Raw genomic sequence first — 19,274 nt, 5'->3', positions numbered from 1 at the left:
ACCCTATTTCACAAGAAACTCTCTGCTGGGGCAGACAATGCAAATGCAAAGAGGAAAGGAACTGTTTGTACATGTAGCAACATCTACCACACGCACTTGCATAATCAGGAATGTCCAGTTCATTTCTCTAAAACATAAAGGCAGACCTGAGATGAGGTCTATAAAACGGAGTTACCATGTGGTTTTGAAAGCTCATAGTCAATGTGAAAAGCTTTAAGACAAGAAGCAGTCCAAAGTTTATAACTTTATGGTATGTTTCTTTTATAATTATGCCAGAATATAATTAAACCATAAGGAACAGACAGAATGTTGATATTCTACTTAAAAGCAGAAAAAATACATGTGTTGGGAACCACATACACCAATACACATAAAAACACTTCAACATTTGGCTGTTGGCACAGCTTTGCTAGCTTCTGTAGCTTACCACTTACAGAAGGCATGCAGTAGTAGCATACCCTATAACCTGCCTTGCTCACAAAATTCCACAGAGACCAATCAGGAATGTTCTCCATCTGGATTCCTGCTGGACCCTGTAAATGGAATCCACCAATCTAGCAAAGAGAACATCAGTTGCCACTAGAAGCCTTAATAAAAATCAGCTATTTCTTAACAGTCATGATTGTTTATCTGTTCTTTTGACACAAACCAGTGTTTTCACTAAAAAAAAAAAAAAAAAAAAAAAAGGCTCTGTTCAATGGTGTGACAGAAAAGAACAAAGAAATGGTCAAAACTACTACCAATGAGGGAAAAGTGGCTTTAAAAAGAAGCTTTCTGTCATTTGGAAATGTGTCAGTCTCTGATGTGAGCTGAACACACAGCAGCTGTGAATAAGGCATTTAAAAATCTCCCAGAAAATGTGCAGGTTGTTCTGCGTTTGTATTTTTTCTCCAAATGTATACCAAAATTAACTCTGAAACATACTCAAAACAGCAACAGCAGATCTTTTCTTTATCATCCTTAGGCAGGTTCTGCATTGATATCTGCAATTAAACTACTTGTGACCTGTATTAAATTCACATATGCAATTACACATGAACATAAATAGAAAAAATATGCAAAAACCGATTACAAAATAGAGGTCAAATAGAGCTCTGTAGTGTGAATCACATTAAAAAGATGCAAACATATGCTAAATATTTTTATTAAAATAAATTTAACAAACATTATTTATTAAAAAAAATTTCAGAACCCCCACCTGTATGCAGTAATATTTTTACATCTAGATTTGCAAATACATAGTTACAAGTGCAGTCTTGCCTGCCTAAAGAATTCATTGATATAATGCATAAAAATAATATGAAGTTTAACTTGTGAGAATTAAATGATAGAGTACCCCCCACCCCCAATTCTGAGCAATAAGGACAGAAGTCACCTGACACTACAATCAATTAAAAAATCAAAAATGAAGCTCAAAAATAAAAAACAGCTAGAAATCTGAGATTCAAAACAAGGGGAAAATCAGGCAATGTATTTAAAAGACCTTGCTGTTTTATAGGTGCTGATGTCAGCTAGGTCCCTGCTGATGTCCTTCTTTGACAGCCAGGACTGGGAACCCAGAATGGGACTCATGTTTAAAAACCTTGAGAGCTGCATGCAGATTGTTCATGCCTTCACTAAGATAACTCATTTAATGTTGTTTTGTTTTGTTTTTTTCTATTCCACAATTAAAAATGATTAGATTTAAAAGAATCTTCAAAAGCTTTCATTTTATACAATTATTTGAATACTGGAGTTTCACAGAATGTACATAATACCAAAAGAAAGCATAAAAAGCTGTACAAGGTACCAACACTGTACCTGCAAACAGTGTTGACATGCACAACCTTTGTGAGTAAAGCCATTTGCTAGCACAAAAGGTGAAGTGTTACAGATGGGCTACAGCAGTACACATTTTAAGTGACTGTTAGGCTTTTCACTTTTTAATGAGTTGATGCTTCAAATATTCAAGAACATGCAAAACTTTCAAGATGGAAGGATGCGTCTCCATCTACTTTTATCACTACAAAACCTCCATGTTTCTCAGAAAGAAGCAGGGAAGAGCAGAGTAGCCAAAGCTGGTCTTGGCAGCCAAACCACATGTCAGAAACTGAGATGATTCCAACTCTTGGAGAATTTGCCAAGGAAAGAAATGAGGTCACAATAAAAAGAAACAATCTGGCATCTGTATTTCTGATGCCTGCAAAAGGGAATGGAGGGAGTTTACAAAATACTGTGTCACTATCAGAGCACTGAATCTGCAAATCTTTGTTTTGATTAATCACATAACATTATTTCATGCTACGGGAAACTTCACCCTTGGAAAAAAACCCCTAAAATAGAGTCAATCAAGAAACAAACCAATCCAAACAAATAAAACCAAAATAAACTACCAATGCTGAAAATGTTGCTTCTGTGAACAGTTTCTGTACATTCAGAAACTGTAAAGTGTTTCTAAGTAAATTAATGAATTTTCAAGTCATTTGAAAATTTTGATCAGGCATCATTCTTTACTTTAAATTTTCTTTAGAGAACATAGTAGATTAAGCCATGGACATCTGTGTTTTGCGAATGTCCATGCTCTGGACCTTCAACAGGAATATTATATATCAGTCTGTTGGCAATTTCATTTTAACATGTAAGCCACAAAATGAGATTTCTCAAGTATTTCTCAATTAAAAAATAAAAGAAGTATGAAAAAAGCTACACAACTACAAAAGTAATGAAGGGTAAATTCAAACTGTAGCTACTCAGCAGTGGTAAATTTGTGACTGAGAAGTGATCTGGCATGGAAAGCAAGAAGGTCCAACTGCAGAAGGAGTTAAACAGGCTGGGAGCAAGAATGCCAGAGACAGAATTCCTCCATGTTGTCTTGTAGCCATCCTGGAATACCAGCAAGCCCCCAGGGGCCACCTTTGGGAAGCAGAGCTGGGCCAAGGGATGGACCTAAGGATGAACGGATGTGCATCATGAAACCACTCACAGGATTGGTGCTGGGGCAAGTGTATTAAGACACTTGCTCATAAGGCATCTTTGCAGGCTCCTTTTAGAACCACCTATTGTAGTAGGATTCATTAATTACTTTTTTTATTTTTACATATTTAAGCACAAATATGTATTAAATTCACCTTGAAGGGTACAATAAAAATTCCCCAACAGTAGTTTAACCAGTAGAAGACAACCACTTATTATTTTAAAGAATGTTTGCTTTTCTTCTGAGTCTTACGTTTAGGCTTTGAAAATAAAATTTCTGTTCAGTCTGAAGAAATAACAAAATTCCTCCTTCATAATGAAGTCCACATTCTAATACAGATAGTACTGTATGATCTGGCATATGAATTCTTCTCTCAGTGATGACAAAGATTAATTACATGAAAAATGGCAACTAATTATTTGATTAAAATAAATTTATGTGGATGATGGTACTATCTTTCAAATACTTTTAGGCAGACATTAAAGGATACTATAAAATTGATCACTATTTATATTTGAAGTGGGTAACACACTGAGTGCTTGCCACCCACTATCATTTACCACCCATTTACCTTGTCATGTTTCAAGAGAGATTGCAGTTTAAGAAAAATTCAGTATTTTACGGTGTTCTATTCTGAAAAAGGATTTTGCACTAAATAGTACCTGATTTTCTGACTGAAACTGTCCATTACTGTAAGTGCGGTTTTAACATGGTTTTAGCAGTGGGGTTCCAAAGTCAGAGGAACTCCTTCACCACCACTTTCTCCTACACATATCTCTCTGCTGATAAGTAGGAAGATCAGGATCACAGGAACATTTCAAAATCCTCACAGTTTGAATGTTCTAGGTTTAAGATTATTTTGTGTTGTATTTATTCAATTTGAATGACTAAGAAAAGAAGACATATCCAACTTGAAATGTTGTTTTCTAAATGTACTTTATTTTCTAAATGTGCATCAATAAAAGCCATAAAATTATATAAATAATTAAATATATATGGAATCAGTAAATCATAATGCCTTTGCCACTATCAAACAATACAGGTGTGAAAGATTATTATAATTTTTAAAAGCTGTTGATAAGTTAATAAAGCATTCAACAAGCTATGGACAAAAATAACTATAAATAAGTATGAAACCAAACTTGTAAATATGAAAGTCATATTCAGCAGTTCCTAAATAAAACATTGTGATCCATGATACTATCAGTTTGCTGATACTAGTTCACTGGTAGATTTTTGAATCATGCCTTTAAATCTATGATGTTCATGTATATATAACCATACACTGAAAGTTGACATAATTTGATTCCTCTCAACATACATTTTCAGCACCCATGGCTGTATCTTAGAAACATATCCACTGAGACACTAAATATATATATATTTTAGAAACATCAAAACAGAAACTACCTGCTTCTCTACCTCCATCACGCATACACACTTTACTAGAGGTGAGAGAGATCAGAGAATTCTCTCTTAGAATTTCTCAATCTGTCCTTAGCTAGAATATCTACAGAGAATACATTAACACCCTTCCAAAGAAACAAAATTTTGTCAAATTTCTGTGTAGTCACTGAAAAGACAGATGAAGAAGAAAGTACTCTTCATCATGGTAGATGTATTATTCCTCCCCCTCCCGAAACTTGACACCAGATTGTGGAAAAAAGCTTACTTTCTACAGTATCCTAAAGGTAATTGAGAACAAGTTCAGCATAACTCTAAATCCATCCCTCACCCATTGCTCAAAATGTGGGTCACTCTTACTGGATATCTACTATTTCTGGGCTACAGCAAGATAGCAAGCAGATGTAGACAATTTGCGAAGGGTTCAAAATTAAAAACCCTTCATTGCAGATGTCACAGAAATATGCATATTGGTACCTGTACATTACTCATCTTTTTCCCCAGTCTTCATCTCCTAAATTCTTTGTTTTCTTGTCCAAGGAGAATGAATTAGGACACAGTAAAGCAAAGCTATACAACATGAGAGTGATCTATGAGATAATCACAGTTCACAAAAGTCAAAACAAGTTTACAGTTGAACACAGATGGATCTTTTTGAGTCCTCAGGTAGGAAAGAGAAAAAGAAATCATCTTGCCCCAAAGCACATTAATAATAGACAAGTAGATGGGAAAAAATGATCTTCTGTAAAAGAAACTTCTACATTTCCTAATATATCTTAAAGGCTTCTTCAGAATAGTGCTACAGTTACCATTAACCTGTCACATGTGCATAGGACATCTGAGAGTTTTACACTTATTTATTGTTATATGTAATAGAAGTTTTACCCAGACAAAAAAAGTACATTGATCACCTCTTACAGAAACAGTGCGACTATCAAATCTGAACAAAAGTTTGGCAGCTCATTCATCTATTATTGAATTCTTTCTGTATTACATTTTACTTAATTACTTACTGAAGGCAGAATAACATTTTTACAGCACTGATTCATGAGCAAAACCCTGTCATACTCGTCCTCTTGTGCCAGGCTCATCACTGTCATCCAGATCTTCCCAAAGTACATTAAAAAATGACACCAAACACCAGTCTGTTTCTCTTATATTACAGTGAAAGAATCTAGTGACATACATTTACATTTATGGATATGTTATATGTAAGAGTAAACAAGCTACAATAATTTACATGTAAGTTTTCTGATTATCACTCCTTTCTCCAAGAGACCTGTTCTCAGCCTGTATTACTAGAGGACATCTCTACTCTGTAGAAAAACAACTATGAGACAGACTTTGCTTGAGGACATAAATGTAGTCACTGCAGGGTACAGTGGAACTCCAGAGCACGCTGGCACGTGCAACTGAAAATCAGTCCTACAAATTACACATTTAGGCTGATAAAACTAAGGGTTACTGCAATGCACCTTGTCAATTGGAGGGCAGAACGGAGCAACCCCCAGTGTACTACACTGCATCCAAATACTCCTGAAAGTATTAAGTTTTGAGGGGCTATTTTACACTTGAAAATTAAAATCCATCATCTTGAAGGTTTAAAAAAATATGTTACAACTGGCTCAGAGAAACAGAGCAGCAGTTTTTCACTGCAGGCATATGAATTCCCTAACCACAGGAACTAGCTAAAATTCTAAATGTCTTTTTCTTCACATATTTATTTTTTGTCAAGTGGGACAAATGAGTAATTCTTGTTTGTTACACAGTTCTGTATCTGAGTCCTCCAAACAAGGCAAAAAGAAAAGTCTGGTACATAGAAAGGAAATAAAGAGATTAGTTATATTCAATCTATGCAGCATACCACTGTTAAATGAATATTCAGTTCATTCTTTCTAAAGCTTTTATTCAACATTTATTTAGGCAAAGCTCCCATTTATTTCCCTAGGAGCTTTAATTAAATAAGGACATTGAGACACACTGTCATTTTTCATTGATTAAAAAAAAAAATCTTAATTACTAAAGATTGCATTTTTTTCTTAAATAGTATTCTTAAATCTCATCATGATTACAAAACTATTGCAAACTAGACCACTGCATAGTAGGAAAGTATCATGTCATTCATCAGGAAAAGAGGTTACAGGGAGAGCCACAGTTTGCTGGCTTGGAGCACAAAAGGGCCTCCTATCCCATGTAACAGTCCATCTATAACCATCATTAGAGGCTAGAGAATAGAAAGGCTTTAAAGTAAAACTACCAAGACACTTTTATCTCTTTTGTTACTGTTTTATGAAAAGAAATGCTGTAGCATTCTGCTGATTTTGTTAATTAGACTGCCTCTTTTCACTCTATGTTTTCTTTAGAAGCAAAAAAAAAAAAAAAAAAAATAATGTTTTGATAGGACTGGGGTTAAGATTGAGCTTTAATCATGGTTTGTTGAAGGGGTAGGAAGATCAGACTGTCTCATCTGGGTAGAGGGGGCAATTCCAGCTTATTTAAATTAATGAGATTTTTTCCCTTTGCCAGAATATTGCATATGGTTAAAATATCTGTGTATTTAATCCTTTCAGGTCTCACTTGCAGGACATTTCCAGATCCTCACTTAGCCCCTATATTTTATCTAGGATTATAATAGTGGCAACCTTAACACTTGGGAAGTCAAGGAGAACCCATTTGCCCAAACACAGATAAGGGAGACGTTGGGAACTTCAATGTCAAACATGAATGCATTGGATATATCTGGTAATTAATGTACAAGGCAGTTAGTACAGCTTGCTCTATGTTTCTCTGACATTCATTTTGGGTACGAAATTTTGATCAAACTGGAACTCACATCATGTAAGTTTTGTTGTCTACAAAGCCTACAGCTGACCTAGCCATCTAGACTCAGAGTCATAATCAGTAATTAGACAAATGATACTTCTACACTGCAAATCACCTCATACTAGGTAACTAAATTTGCATGAGATTTCTTCCTTCCATCTTCTGCATGATTTCTTCCTATAAGAAATTTTTTTCTCTCGTATGACGAAAAAGGGACTTAGCTAGCTAAGAAACAAACATCCAAGTTCCAGATTTAATTTTAAACACTTATATCCCAACTTTCCTGTCTCTGCAGAATCCATCAATTCATCATATATCTCAAAAGTAATGCATATTTGCTAATAAATGAAGTAGTGGAAATTCAGAAAGTCTCTATTCTTCAGCTCCTATATAGCTATTTCTAATTTAAAATATCTTCCAGCAGTATTTTCTTAATGAAGCACAGCAGTGATCATATGACCTTTACTGTAAATCGTAAACCTGAAGAGATAAACTTTCCAATCTTTCCTGAAAACTTTCACATAATTACAGAATATTCACGTTGAACACATCCAGTCTAACATAACAGAGAATACTGTACAATGCTGCAGGTGAACTAACCAAAGTGATCCAGGCTCCCTGTACGCAACCCAGCCTGTCTACAGCATCACTTCTAAAGTGTGTGTCACCCTCTGAAGGTCTTACTCTTCCTGTCTTGTTCAAAACCTCTGCTCTATAAATTTTCTAATAATAATTTATTGTTTGCTGTCCTAGTGAGGTTTTTTACTAGGTTATATGGCATCTGAGTAATAATATTGTGTTAACCACATTTAGACTTGTTTTTTGTTGTTTAGAATTTTCTTTAAAGTTGTGTTTTCACAATAACTCTGAACAGGTCAACTAGACACAGCTGGGGATTTTTGGTGGCATTTTAAATACAATCATGAAAAAATCTTTGTAAAATCATATTTTTAAGACAAGTTTTGAAAACCACTTTCTGTTTAGGTTTAAAAGTGTACAGATAAACACCTGAGAAACAGCAAGTTCTCTTCAGATATCAGCTATATAAAGAACGATGTTAAATAATAAGAATAAATTAAAACATTCCAACATGATGTTTCTAATCCATGTTTCCTTCAAGACCACATATGTAGATATGTTAAGTGCTAAAAGATTGTTACAGAAACAAACAGGCAAGGAACAAGTAATAACTTATTCTTGAGCACAACCAAATACCAAGATTTATTTGATAAAAAAGTAATTAGACCCACTACCCAGCTGGGTAGATTTCCTAACCATAATTTTTCTCTATCCTTTGAGATTTAAAACCCTGGAGGTAGTTTTCTTCAGTAGTCTATTAAGTGAGTATTGTATTTAAATAATAATTCTGTAGTTGCTATTTTTAATCTACTTAAAATGTCAGAAGTTTTCAAGAATTCAATCACTTTTCAAATTACTGCAATGAAAATACTCATTAAGTGGAATATAAACAGTGCCATTTTTTCCTTCTACACTATGTAGCACACTATGTTTTTCTTACTAAAAAAAAATCACGTAGCAATTGTATTAAACACTGAAAACTGTCTTCTGAAAAGTGAAACAGATGAAATAGTTTGGACATTAACTCTCCTCTGTGTTTCACAGATTTAAATCAAGGTTACTGCCACAGGTTTAAGCTGATGGAAGGAGACCTATAGAGTAATCCTTTGAGAAACATTAGTCTGTAATGCCATACTTGTACCTATATAAAATACAAATACACAACAGATAAGTAAACATGATTAAATGTGTAAAGTGTAAAAAACTGGAGAGACAAAATTTCAGTTAACTGCCATTAGTTAAACAGTAGTGGGTTTTTTTTTCAACTTTTTTTACAAAGGAGGAACAAATTGTCATTGTGACAACATACTCTTATCTCACATACATTTTGTCATTTTCAAGTTTAAAGGCACAGCTTTTGTCATAATGACATTTATATAATACATATTTGTACACTGAGACACACGTAACTCTTTCAGTTTTAATCCAGAAGCTATGCACAGATTCTGACTGCCGAAATTACAAGTTGTAGATTACAAAAACGTGTTTTATATTCGAGAACTACTAGATCAACCTACCAAAACATTTAACCCTAGTAATATTTAACAGTGCAAAACCTCAAGCAATTGTATAGAAATGTAAAACCAATGTTATCACTATCATTTTGGGTTTCCTTCCCTTTTCATAAAAAAAAGCCCTGAAAACTGAGAGGGAAGAGCAAATTTTAACTTTTCGCTTCAGAAAACTCTTAAATAAAGTTAATTTGCAAATCTGGAGTTACTGACAAACATGACTAATTTTATTATTTGGTATTTTTTTATTATTCTTAAAAAAATTGCCTGGGGTGTTCTAGGAAGGAAAGCCCTTTGAATCAGTGATGGATCTCACTGCCCCCACCTCTGTTATCACCTTATTGACTGAAAGTAACTAACAACAAATAAACATATAAAAGTACTGAGAAACAGTTCTAACTTTCCCACAAAACAGAGCCCTAATCCTATGTGATATTGCACTCCAAACTCTCAAACTCGCAATTAGCATCAAAGCACAGGGATTTTAGGGGAAAAGAACATAAAAATTTGAGTGATGTAATGCTTCTTGAGCATACAAGTGTTCTTTGATTTGCTTGTTCAGGGTGGGGAGGCAGCAGGGGTGGGGGAGGGATGGGGGACATCTACTTTTTTTCCACCTAAACTTGTTAGATGCTATTAAATTGTGACTGTTGAAATTCTTACAGAAAATGGATCAGTAGGCAGAATACTCGCAAATATATCATATGAGACATATCAATACATGACAAAATACTTGTTCTTTTCTACTGCAGTACAGAAGCATTCAAAAATAATACTAAACTTCAGCACTGTACCTCATGTACAGTGATAGAAGTATACATGACTTTGAGAGACACAAGTATTTGGAAACAACACCCTAGTTAAAATGTTGCCTTTCTTGTGCATGAACATAGATGTATACTTGCATCTAATTATTCTGTAAGAAAGAAAGAAGAATTTTGATGACTGCAAAATTATCAAAATGTGAAAAAGTTAGCAATTACTCTGGAACTCCTGGCTGGTACTTAACTAAAATACAGTATACCTTATAATATAATGCAAATATTATTACTAGAGCTAACAACATGCTTTACATATAATGTACTGCATTTTCTTTTTATGGTTAAATCTATCCCACTTCAAGAATGTCATTAATTGTCTGTCACTATCCATCAATCATGACAAAATTTGCTCCATCCATCCTGCTGACTGATCCCAAGGACAAATATGTTCATGGGAATTTAAAAGTCTAGAGCAATGGGATGCAAATTATTGATGATACTTAGCATAACCAACACAAGGCCTTTCTGTGAAATCTCAACCTTGAAAGTCTGAAACAAATTTTGATAGATTTTTCCATTGGTATTGGACTAGATTTGAAGATGGAAAATATGCTAGAGATGTCTGTAATGTTTTATTAGTATAAATAATTGCCCAGAGATGGCCTGATCTCTGATGGGATCTCCGTTGTTATTGCAGAGGAGAGACAGATAATAAAAAACAGAATATAAATATTAATGAGGTTAAAAGAAAATTAAGAAAGTTTCTAGTTTCTTCTCCCATACAGTTTACATCAACCACAAACTAACAGTAAAAGTATTCCATTTTAATTTAATTTTTTTGTGATCAACAACATGTGTGCATATTTTTTATGATTCCATAAAGTTGTCAGATAGCCTATGGAACTGTTTAGTACCAATGACTAACAACAGAATAAAATTATTTTCTAAATTAAGATACAATATTTTTTCTTGTAGCAAGTAATCTCTTCCCTGGGAAAACTATTTGTACAATGACTTACATTTGATAATAGTCAAGGTCTGTGATCCGTCACTTCTTTATTTGAAAACTTCAGCGTCACTAACAGTCACACTCTGTCACCTTTAGAGTAGGTTTTCTATCGTAACATTAGCAAGAAATCACTTATATTTAAAAATAGTAACAGCAATAATAATAATAATAATAATAATAATAAAGGTTTCTGCATTTATAGAAACTATGATCATTGCAGTACAAATAAGAAAATCTGAATCAACAAAACCATCTGTAAAACTGGCAAGTTTTAATAAAAAAAGGTAGGTATAAAGATGTGATAATTTACATGGAAAGTCTCTAATTTGTTCTCTATATTTCCATTCACTGTCAAGTTTAACCTTAATAATTTTTAGCCACAATTCAGTTGTGCGTAGGGGGTTTAATTATGTTTTCTGCAATTCTTCAGTTTTTGAGAGTTAAAAAAAAAAAAAAAAAAAAAAAAAAGCGCTACTGCACCTATTAGAGTACCAATTTCTGGCAGGTTCTCAAGGCCTGATTTAGGAACTTGCTGATTTACAGCTATAGAGCCAGTTCCCAATAAAATAAAAATGTTTCCTAGCTCCAGTGAAAAAAACTTAGAAGTACTTGCTTTAATCCCTCATTTAAAACTCACAGTTGACCTTATACAGTTACTTACTCATGGCTGTGCACTTTAAACTTCTTTCAACTGATTTGGAAGTGCAATTATTTGGGAGGAAGAAAGCACAGGAAAGCATGAAGCAGCACTAGTACAGAACTTTTACAAGATTTGAGTTTCCAGCAGCAATTATTTCCTCTCTTGGTTGGAAGTGTCGGTGTTATTTTTCAGGGGAAAAAACCCTACGCAACCAACCAATACAAAATCCTAAAATAAAACCACAGAAATATATATTCATATTCTAGATAATAGGGTCTGTCACCTTCAGATAACCTAAGAACTTCAAAATCATTTTACTCAGAAAAAGCAATACTGTGATTCCTTTAAGACAGAAATAGTCCTGACCACAACAATTTTTGATCCAAGAATTTTTATATATACGAATAACTTAGTAACATTGACATTGGCACTTCAAGGTGACATGTAAAGGTCTTTGGTCTTTTCTTAATAGCAGCTGGTCTGAAGAAAGACAAAGTAAAATTTAGGTATTCAGGATCTGATATTAGAGAAAGAACCATGAAATTAAAAGATGAAAACCAGATTAATTGAGAAGAAATTAATTCTTTTTTAAAAAAATCCTGTTTTCTTTGATGATTGGTAGCCTACTGGAAAATCTAGCCACCAATGTTCATGCAGGAAAACTAAACTTTACCTGGTTTTGTAAATATTTCAATACATTTATGACAACAGTAGAATAACTTACTGAAAAGGGTTTCAATTCCTGGTCAACTTCTTAAGAAAAAAGGAGTAAGGTAAGGGCAAGCGAGCAGATAACAGCTGCTGCATGGATCTCCTGTAATCAGTAATTATGAAAAACCTTTTCTCCTGAAGTGATTTTATGCAACCTAACCAGATTCAGGCCTTGATAGTAGAGATGAAAACTGTAACTTCTAAAACAAACTAATTCTACCACAGAATTTTTTTACTTCCAAAATAATATACATCCATATATATATATATATGGATGGATTTTAATATTTTTCCAGATTAGATATTGAAAAGCAAATATATGCATTAGAGTGGCCAAGTTCCCTTCAGACATTAGCACGCACTCCTTGATTTAAATAATTTAATTTACTTTTCCCACAAACAGTTTCCTTGCATGTAGCACGGGAAGAGTTCTTACTTTTTCAGTTCAGATAATTGTTTTGCCATAGGATTTAGGACTTACTAATAAATAAAAATACTATACATTTATAAATACTAGCATATATGTGAAAAATCTATTCATTCAAGTCACTTATTTGACACTGTAATTGAGTTTGGCTTGTTTTTGAGAAGTATTTGAGAACACGAGTAGTAAATGTCTTACATACCTGATTTGTTTTTTCCTTCATAATTTTGTATTTGGAAGCTTGAGCCTTTTCCTCAAACCTTACTTCCTAAATTGTAAGAGTGACCTCTAGTGCTTTCCTGCTTTGGTGTGTGATACAAGCCTTTTTTGCACTGGTTTTAATATGCCTCCCTGTAAGCAACTGATTTAGTTTTGTGCATAGTGCCAAATGCTATTAATGTGCAATTCAATTATCATGGTCTTGTGAAAATGGATGTATTCATAAACTGTACAATGCAGAATGATGAAGAGAATTAAAGCTGTGGCTGGATTGCAGCAGGGTGTTTAATAAGAGGAACTTAGTATTCATGTTTAGGGCTACACTATGCACTTGAGTATCAAATGAGATATCATTACTGAATGACAGCACAAGATCATTCTGGTGCTGTAATGTGAATGTCTGGCTCATGGGAGCATGTTTAGTTTACAAACCATCCATATGCAAAACCCTAGGCTACAGACCTACAGAGCACTTCAAACTTAACTTCTCTGCCATTGCTCAAATGTTTCCAGGGAGCTGTCCCCTGCCACTGGGCTGTAAGGTTATTCCTGAACATTCCTCCTTGCTTTGGTGTGCACTTTCTTCCCATAGAGGCATTGCTCCTGCCCACCCCATTCCTGTGATGCACAACCAGTGCCTTAACAGGAAGAGGAGAAAATATGCTCATTTCAGGTTACAATCATCTGGCATTTAGGCTACTGTTCTACCACATGTACGCAAAATGAATCCTTCAGTTTGCTGAAGCCAAATCAAATGGATCAAGAATAGGTCAGAACAATTTCAGAATAATAAACCCCCTTAAAATCAGCTTCCTGGACAGGTGTTTTGGGGTTTTTTTGTGTTTGTTGTTGGGGTTTTTTTGTGGGTTTTTTTTGTTTGTTTGCTTTTTGGGGGGGGCGGTTGTGTTGGGTTTTTTTTTTTTCTTTTTCTTTTCTTTTTCATTTAAAGGTATTTAATCTAATTGAACACTGAAGACAGAGATTTTCAGGTATATATCAGATTTGCCTCCCTAGAGAGCAGATTTTCTTTAAAACTGTTGTCAACATCTTTATTTTGCAATATCACCCTACTGGCTAACTATGAATTACTCATTTTTTTGAAAACTTTCTGCTGGAACAGATGGCATTCTCTTCTGTAGTCATGCATGAACAATACTCCTTAAGCAATCAATGCAGAGACTATAAAGTCTTGCTACCCACATTTTTCCTTGTTATATTGGTACTGCTCTTGAACTGCACAGTATTGTCCATTAGAGTTATTTAAGTGCCAGCTTAATTCAGGAGATTCAGATACCAGCTTTCAAAATTATAAATTGCTAAAAACCAAGCTGAAGCAGTACACAATAGAAATCTGCCAGTAATTTCCAAGAAAGGCACAAATCACTGGAAAATGATGCACTTAAACAGACAACAAAAATGAAAATGGGACTGAACATACATCCTTTAACAAAATGCTGCTTTTGCATACTCTTAGACTGTAAGCTTTATAAACAATATTCTGCACCTAGATTTATGACAAGAATCTGTAGAAGGATTTTGGAACATTTTCAGCCTAGCAACTTGCTGTCACGATTTCCAAGCACTAAGCATTTGTCTCAAAAATATTACTTATTCTAAATGCAAATAAAATATCCCAGAAGTTTTCAGAACACTCTGGATTGAGTTTTAAATCGTATGCAATACTTACATTTATTTCCTGCCACAGCCGTGTGCCAGTTAGGAACAGACAGGAGAAACAGCAGCTTCAGGAAGGTTTCAGTGACAGAATCCATGTTCACATTCAGTGAGACACTCGAAAGAACCGGAGTATTAGGAAACAGCTGCTCTGTACTTCAGCCCTGCTCCTGCCTCCTCTCCTCACTGCCTGTCTCTGCCTCTCCTCGCAGCGCTTCTCAGGGGCCAGGCACCTCAGCCAAGCGCACTCCGCATCTCCTCACACACACACACCCGCCTCCAAAGTCGCTTCTCCCTCGAACAGCAGCAATCCCTGAAGAGCAGCGGCGAGAATCGCTCCTCCAGTTTCACAGAACCACTCAGGGCTGAACTGCCAGGCTCGCCGGCACAGCTCGGTGACTGAAGGCGCACGCCGGCAGCGCGTCCTGGACACCCCTTGTGGTGACAGGTAGGAAATGTGGGGCTCCTGCACGCCAGACAATAAGGCACAGCAGCCAGCACATGAGCACAGACACAGAGCCGCTTGCTGGATGCTCGCCTTGGCCAGTTCTTTGTCATTATCGCTTTTTTTTTTTTTTTTCCTTTTTTTTTTTTTTTTTTTTTTTTTTTTTGGAGGGGGGAGGGGGGAACAGGGAGCATCAGCTATGCATGCTGCCATTCTGTGCATTTTTTCAGCATGGTACATTTTTACACTTTCGGCTGCAGAGGCATTACAAGTTCTGCATTTTTGAACGAACGCATTTTGCCTGTGGTAGAGAACCTAAGCTTGCAAGTGAAAGGAGCGGTCTGCCTTAACTTATGAAGTGAGCATATAGGACCGAATGATTGGCAGCCCCTCAGAAACATGCACCGTGAATATCCCGGTTCAGGTTTACTGCTAATAATACTGACATCAAAGAATTACATTCCCAGCTCCTGTGAGTAAACACTTATAAACATATGAGTGTGCCAATCTTCCCCAAAAATCTTGGGAATTTTGCCAAGATTGCCAACAAATACCTACAAAGAGCACATCTTGCTTTCTCTACTTTTGCAAAAAGGAAGATGTCTTTAAACTGTCCTAATGTTTGTACTCACTTTACGTTGAAAAAAAAAGCTTCACTTGGGAAAGAACTTCAGAATAATTTTACGTCATTATATTTAAACTGTAGCCTAAAATGTTTTTGCAAAACAGGCTAAATCACAATAAATTTTGTATGTTAAAATACAAATGTTACAGACCTCAAGTATGAGGAATAACCTGCTTATTGGTAAACTCCTGACATCGAGGGCAAAGTCTGCATTAAAGGACCACATCCATGGCTCCATCACTGCTGCTTCTGGAAGGCTACTACTGTAGAGACTGTCTTCATATTTGGCAGAAATTGCTATGGAAAGGCACTACACAAGGACCTTCTGAGTTACCATGAGGTGCATAAACAGACTTATAGATTACAAATTCATGCCAGTGGCCCAGGCTTTGTCTTCCTACATCTTGTGGACTGTTTAGGAGCTCAGATATACCAACAGGTTTTTCCATCCAAAAGGATTCTGGTGTCTGTGGGTCAGACACTAGACAGCATACTGCTGAGATTCTTTCTTGTGTGTTGCTGAGACTGTGGATTTTAATGCAAATTGCCATGTAGGACTGTTTGGTTTCAGGAACAACTGTGGGACAGAGATGTAATGTGAATTAAGTTCCATAAGCTTCTGAACTTTAGTTGCTTATTTAAATCAATTTCCTTAGCCCTTGAAGGATGCTTTGATTCAGCTAGAGAACGAAGAGTAAGATGTGTTTTGGTTTCATGCTACCTCAGTCAGACTAATTTAGGTTTTACAAAAATGTATTCAAGGCTCAGCCAAAACATAAAAAATAGAAAATACTAAACAATAAAAAATATTTTGAAAGACACAATGCAGCTTTTGGTTACATTCTTTCTAAAATAGAAAATCAGCAGGATTAACATTAAAAAGGCCTATTTCTAAATGACCATGCTGGGCAGAAAGATTCAGGGGAAGTTTACATAATCTATTGTGAATCCTGTCTTCTCTCCTTCATATTGACTTTTATTTGCATGAAAAATGCATAGAGGAATTGTATTAAAGATGATGTGGATCATAACCTGCCTTCTAGCTCTCCTAAATCTTCCTTAAAATTCTAAACTCTATTTCCAGAGTTTAGTACAACTATAGAGTAACTTGTCCATTAGCTGGATTTCTTTGTCATATAGTTCCTTGAGTTAATATTGATCTTCTGGCTAAATTAATATAAGCATAAAAATACTCCTTGTGCAGCATCCTATCTCTAAAGAATACCTGATGAGATGGCCCTAGACTCTGCAGCTAGGCAAAATTTCATGTTTAGAAACAGGACAAATATCACATACAATCTTGACAAGGACTTTCTGTGGAGTGGTGTTCTTTAGTGTTAGCTCTAAGAACCCCAGGGCTTTGAATTAGGAAGAATTATTATTCTGGTAATGTAATGTAAATTCAGTGAAAAAGCCAGTGCCATTGTGGGTAAACATTTGTCTTATAAAATAGCTTACAGTCACCAAAAAGGAACTTCTGATAGAGAAAGGTGATAGGATTTTTATTTATTTATTTATTTGTTTATTTCTGAATTGCAAGCAAATATACAGATGGGTATAACATACTTTTCTAATTCTGGAAAAGCCCATCTTGTTCTTATATCAAAATAATATCCTGAAATGTGTACATATGTTTTTGTGTGGACAGGCAGAATCACAGAAATCTATACAACACTATGTATCTGGAATGTCAAGATGGTCAGCTTCATCCAGGGATGAGTCTATGGCACCTAGAAATTACAAAAAATAGCATAGTGTGACTCATCCAGAATATTGCAACCTCCTCTCTGCTTTTGCATCATAACATAACTCCAACCTGTATCCATGAAATGTTTCTGCTCACATAATCTTATCTCTCTATTCCAGCATGTCATTTCCCATTTCTCTTCCATACAATGTCCAGGTTCATCATTGAGTTCTGAGCTCCTCTTTGTGGAACTCGGACAAGTCTTTCCAATTCCTGTTTGGCTGTGCAGCTTTTTTTCAAGCCTCTTTTCCTATTGTTCTCTTTTATTTCTCTCACTCCTTCAGTGTTTTGTTTTTGTTCTCGTATCCAGTTTTCAAAATTTACGCTGCATGCCAAAAATCTTATCCATTTTATTTCTCTTTGAAATGTGACATTTTGTCCATTGGATTTGATAGAGGATGTTTCCCAGTGGATCTACATATATTTATTATTTAGAAAGTCTACAAGTTCCCCAGAACAACTGCTATGTCTTGTTATAGATTCATCCTCAGAGCTGAAAAATCTGCAAAATGTGGTTGTGCAAAAGTTGAATCATTTGATTTACAAATGAAGGACTTTGTAAGGAAGTCCATTTTCTTAGCAGACTCAAACTAATAGGAAAAATAATTCCTCTTTACTATTATTCTTACTGTGACTTTTTGTCTGTAAAGAGGATGCACTTTTAAAATCATGCTAACCATATTCCTGGTACTACTGTGATCTGCTTATTAATTGTAAGACAATTTAAAAAGATGATAAAGACATAGGGTAGTTATAAGCTATAGGCCAGAGAACAAACTTTCCTCTGCCTTTGGCAGAAAGTCAGCTTTACAGGAGAACAATCATTTTCATTTTCAGTGTATCATAGTTATTCACTACACATTATTTAATGACAATGAATGTAATAAATGAATATTTGCTTGTGAAGCACAAGAACAAAAGTAAACGAAGTCAACAACATCCATGCTGACAGGCTGAAAATATCTGCTTTAATGCTCCCTGGGAAATTCCTTGTTCCCCATGAAGTCCTCAGAAACCATCAACCAAAGTGGAAATTAGCTATTCACTTATTACCTATATCATCTCACCTTTCTCTAATCAAGCTCTATCAAGCCAACATTTTCTATACCCAACCAGCTGTGCCACTTTATCTTTATTTTAGGAGACTAGAAGGAAAGAGATACAAATTTTAAACGTTTCTGTTCTGTTTATCCTATCCTATTTATTTCTGTTTTCTTCACCCCCTCATCTGCTTTACGGCCCTGGTTAACCCTCCTTCTAGTGCCACCTGCTGCAGTTTTATTGGTATTACAGGTTTATCTTTACAGCGTTTAGTCATAATGCAGCTGGAGAACATATCTTTTTAATGAAAACTGAACTCTTTCAAGATCATGTAATATGTGCTTCCCAACACTATTAGCAACCCTGCAGACAGACGCTGCTGTAGTTGTCTGCAGAGACTGCAGGGAGCAGAAATGCACAAAGACAAATATAAACCAATTTAAAATATAAACAACATTATGCCAGGTACACTAATGATGAGATTTGGAATATTTCTTAGCTTTTTGAAGACAAAATAAAATTCCTATCCACCTATTACTACTATACTTTTTTTTTTAAATCATATATCTCATAATATGCATGGCATACAGTAAAAAATGCTTGTCAGAAATAAAGACAGCATAGCTCCTAGGCTCAACATTTTTTTTTTTCTTTCCCCCCAGTAGGGGCAGAAGAGTACAGTTTGTCTTCTGATTGCAAAACTGCAAG

The 19,274-nt window shown here is 35.2% G+C and overlaps 1 protein-coding gene across 1 annotated transcript in view; it reads right to left on the bottom strand.

The window, feature by feature from the left end:
- Positions 1-14,859, bottom strand: part of LOC121081620 (contactin-associated protein-like 4) — a 260,711-nt gene extending 245,852 nt beyond the window's left edge. The window contains exon 1 of the mRNA XM_040580814.1: positions 14,722-14,859. Within this exon, the coding sequence (XP_040436748.1) occupies positions 14,722-14,806 (85 nt within the window). The 5' untranslated portion in view covers positions 14,807-14,859. The remainder of the gene's footprint in view (positions 1-14,721) is intronic.
- Between the last annotated feature and the right edge of the window lie 4,415 nt (positions 14,860-19,274).

This window comes from Falco naumanni, chromosome Z, assembly GCF_017639655.2.
Source record: "Falco naumanni isolate bFalNau1 chromosome Z, bFalNau1.pat, whole genome shotgun sequence".
NCBI classification, from domain to species: Eukaryota; Metazoa; Chordata; class Aves; order Falconiformes; family Falconidae; genus Falco; species Falco naumanni.
Note: the sequence above shows the minus strand (reverse complement) of the source record. Positions and strands in the feature narration are given on the sequence as shown.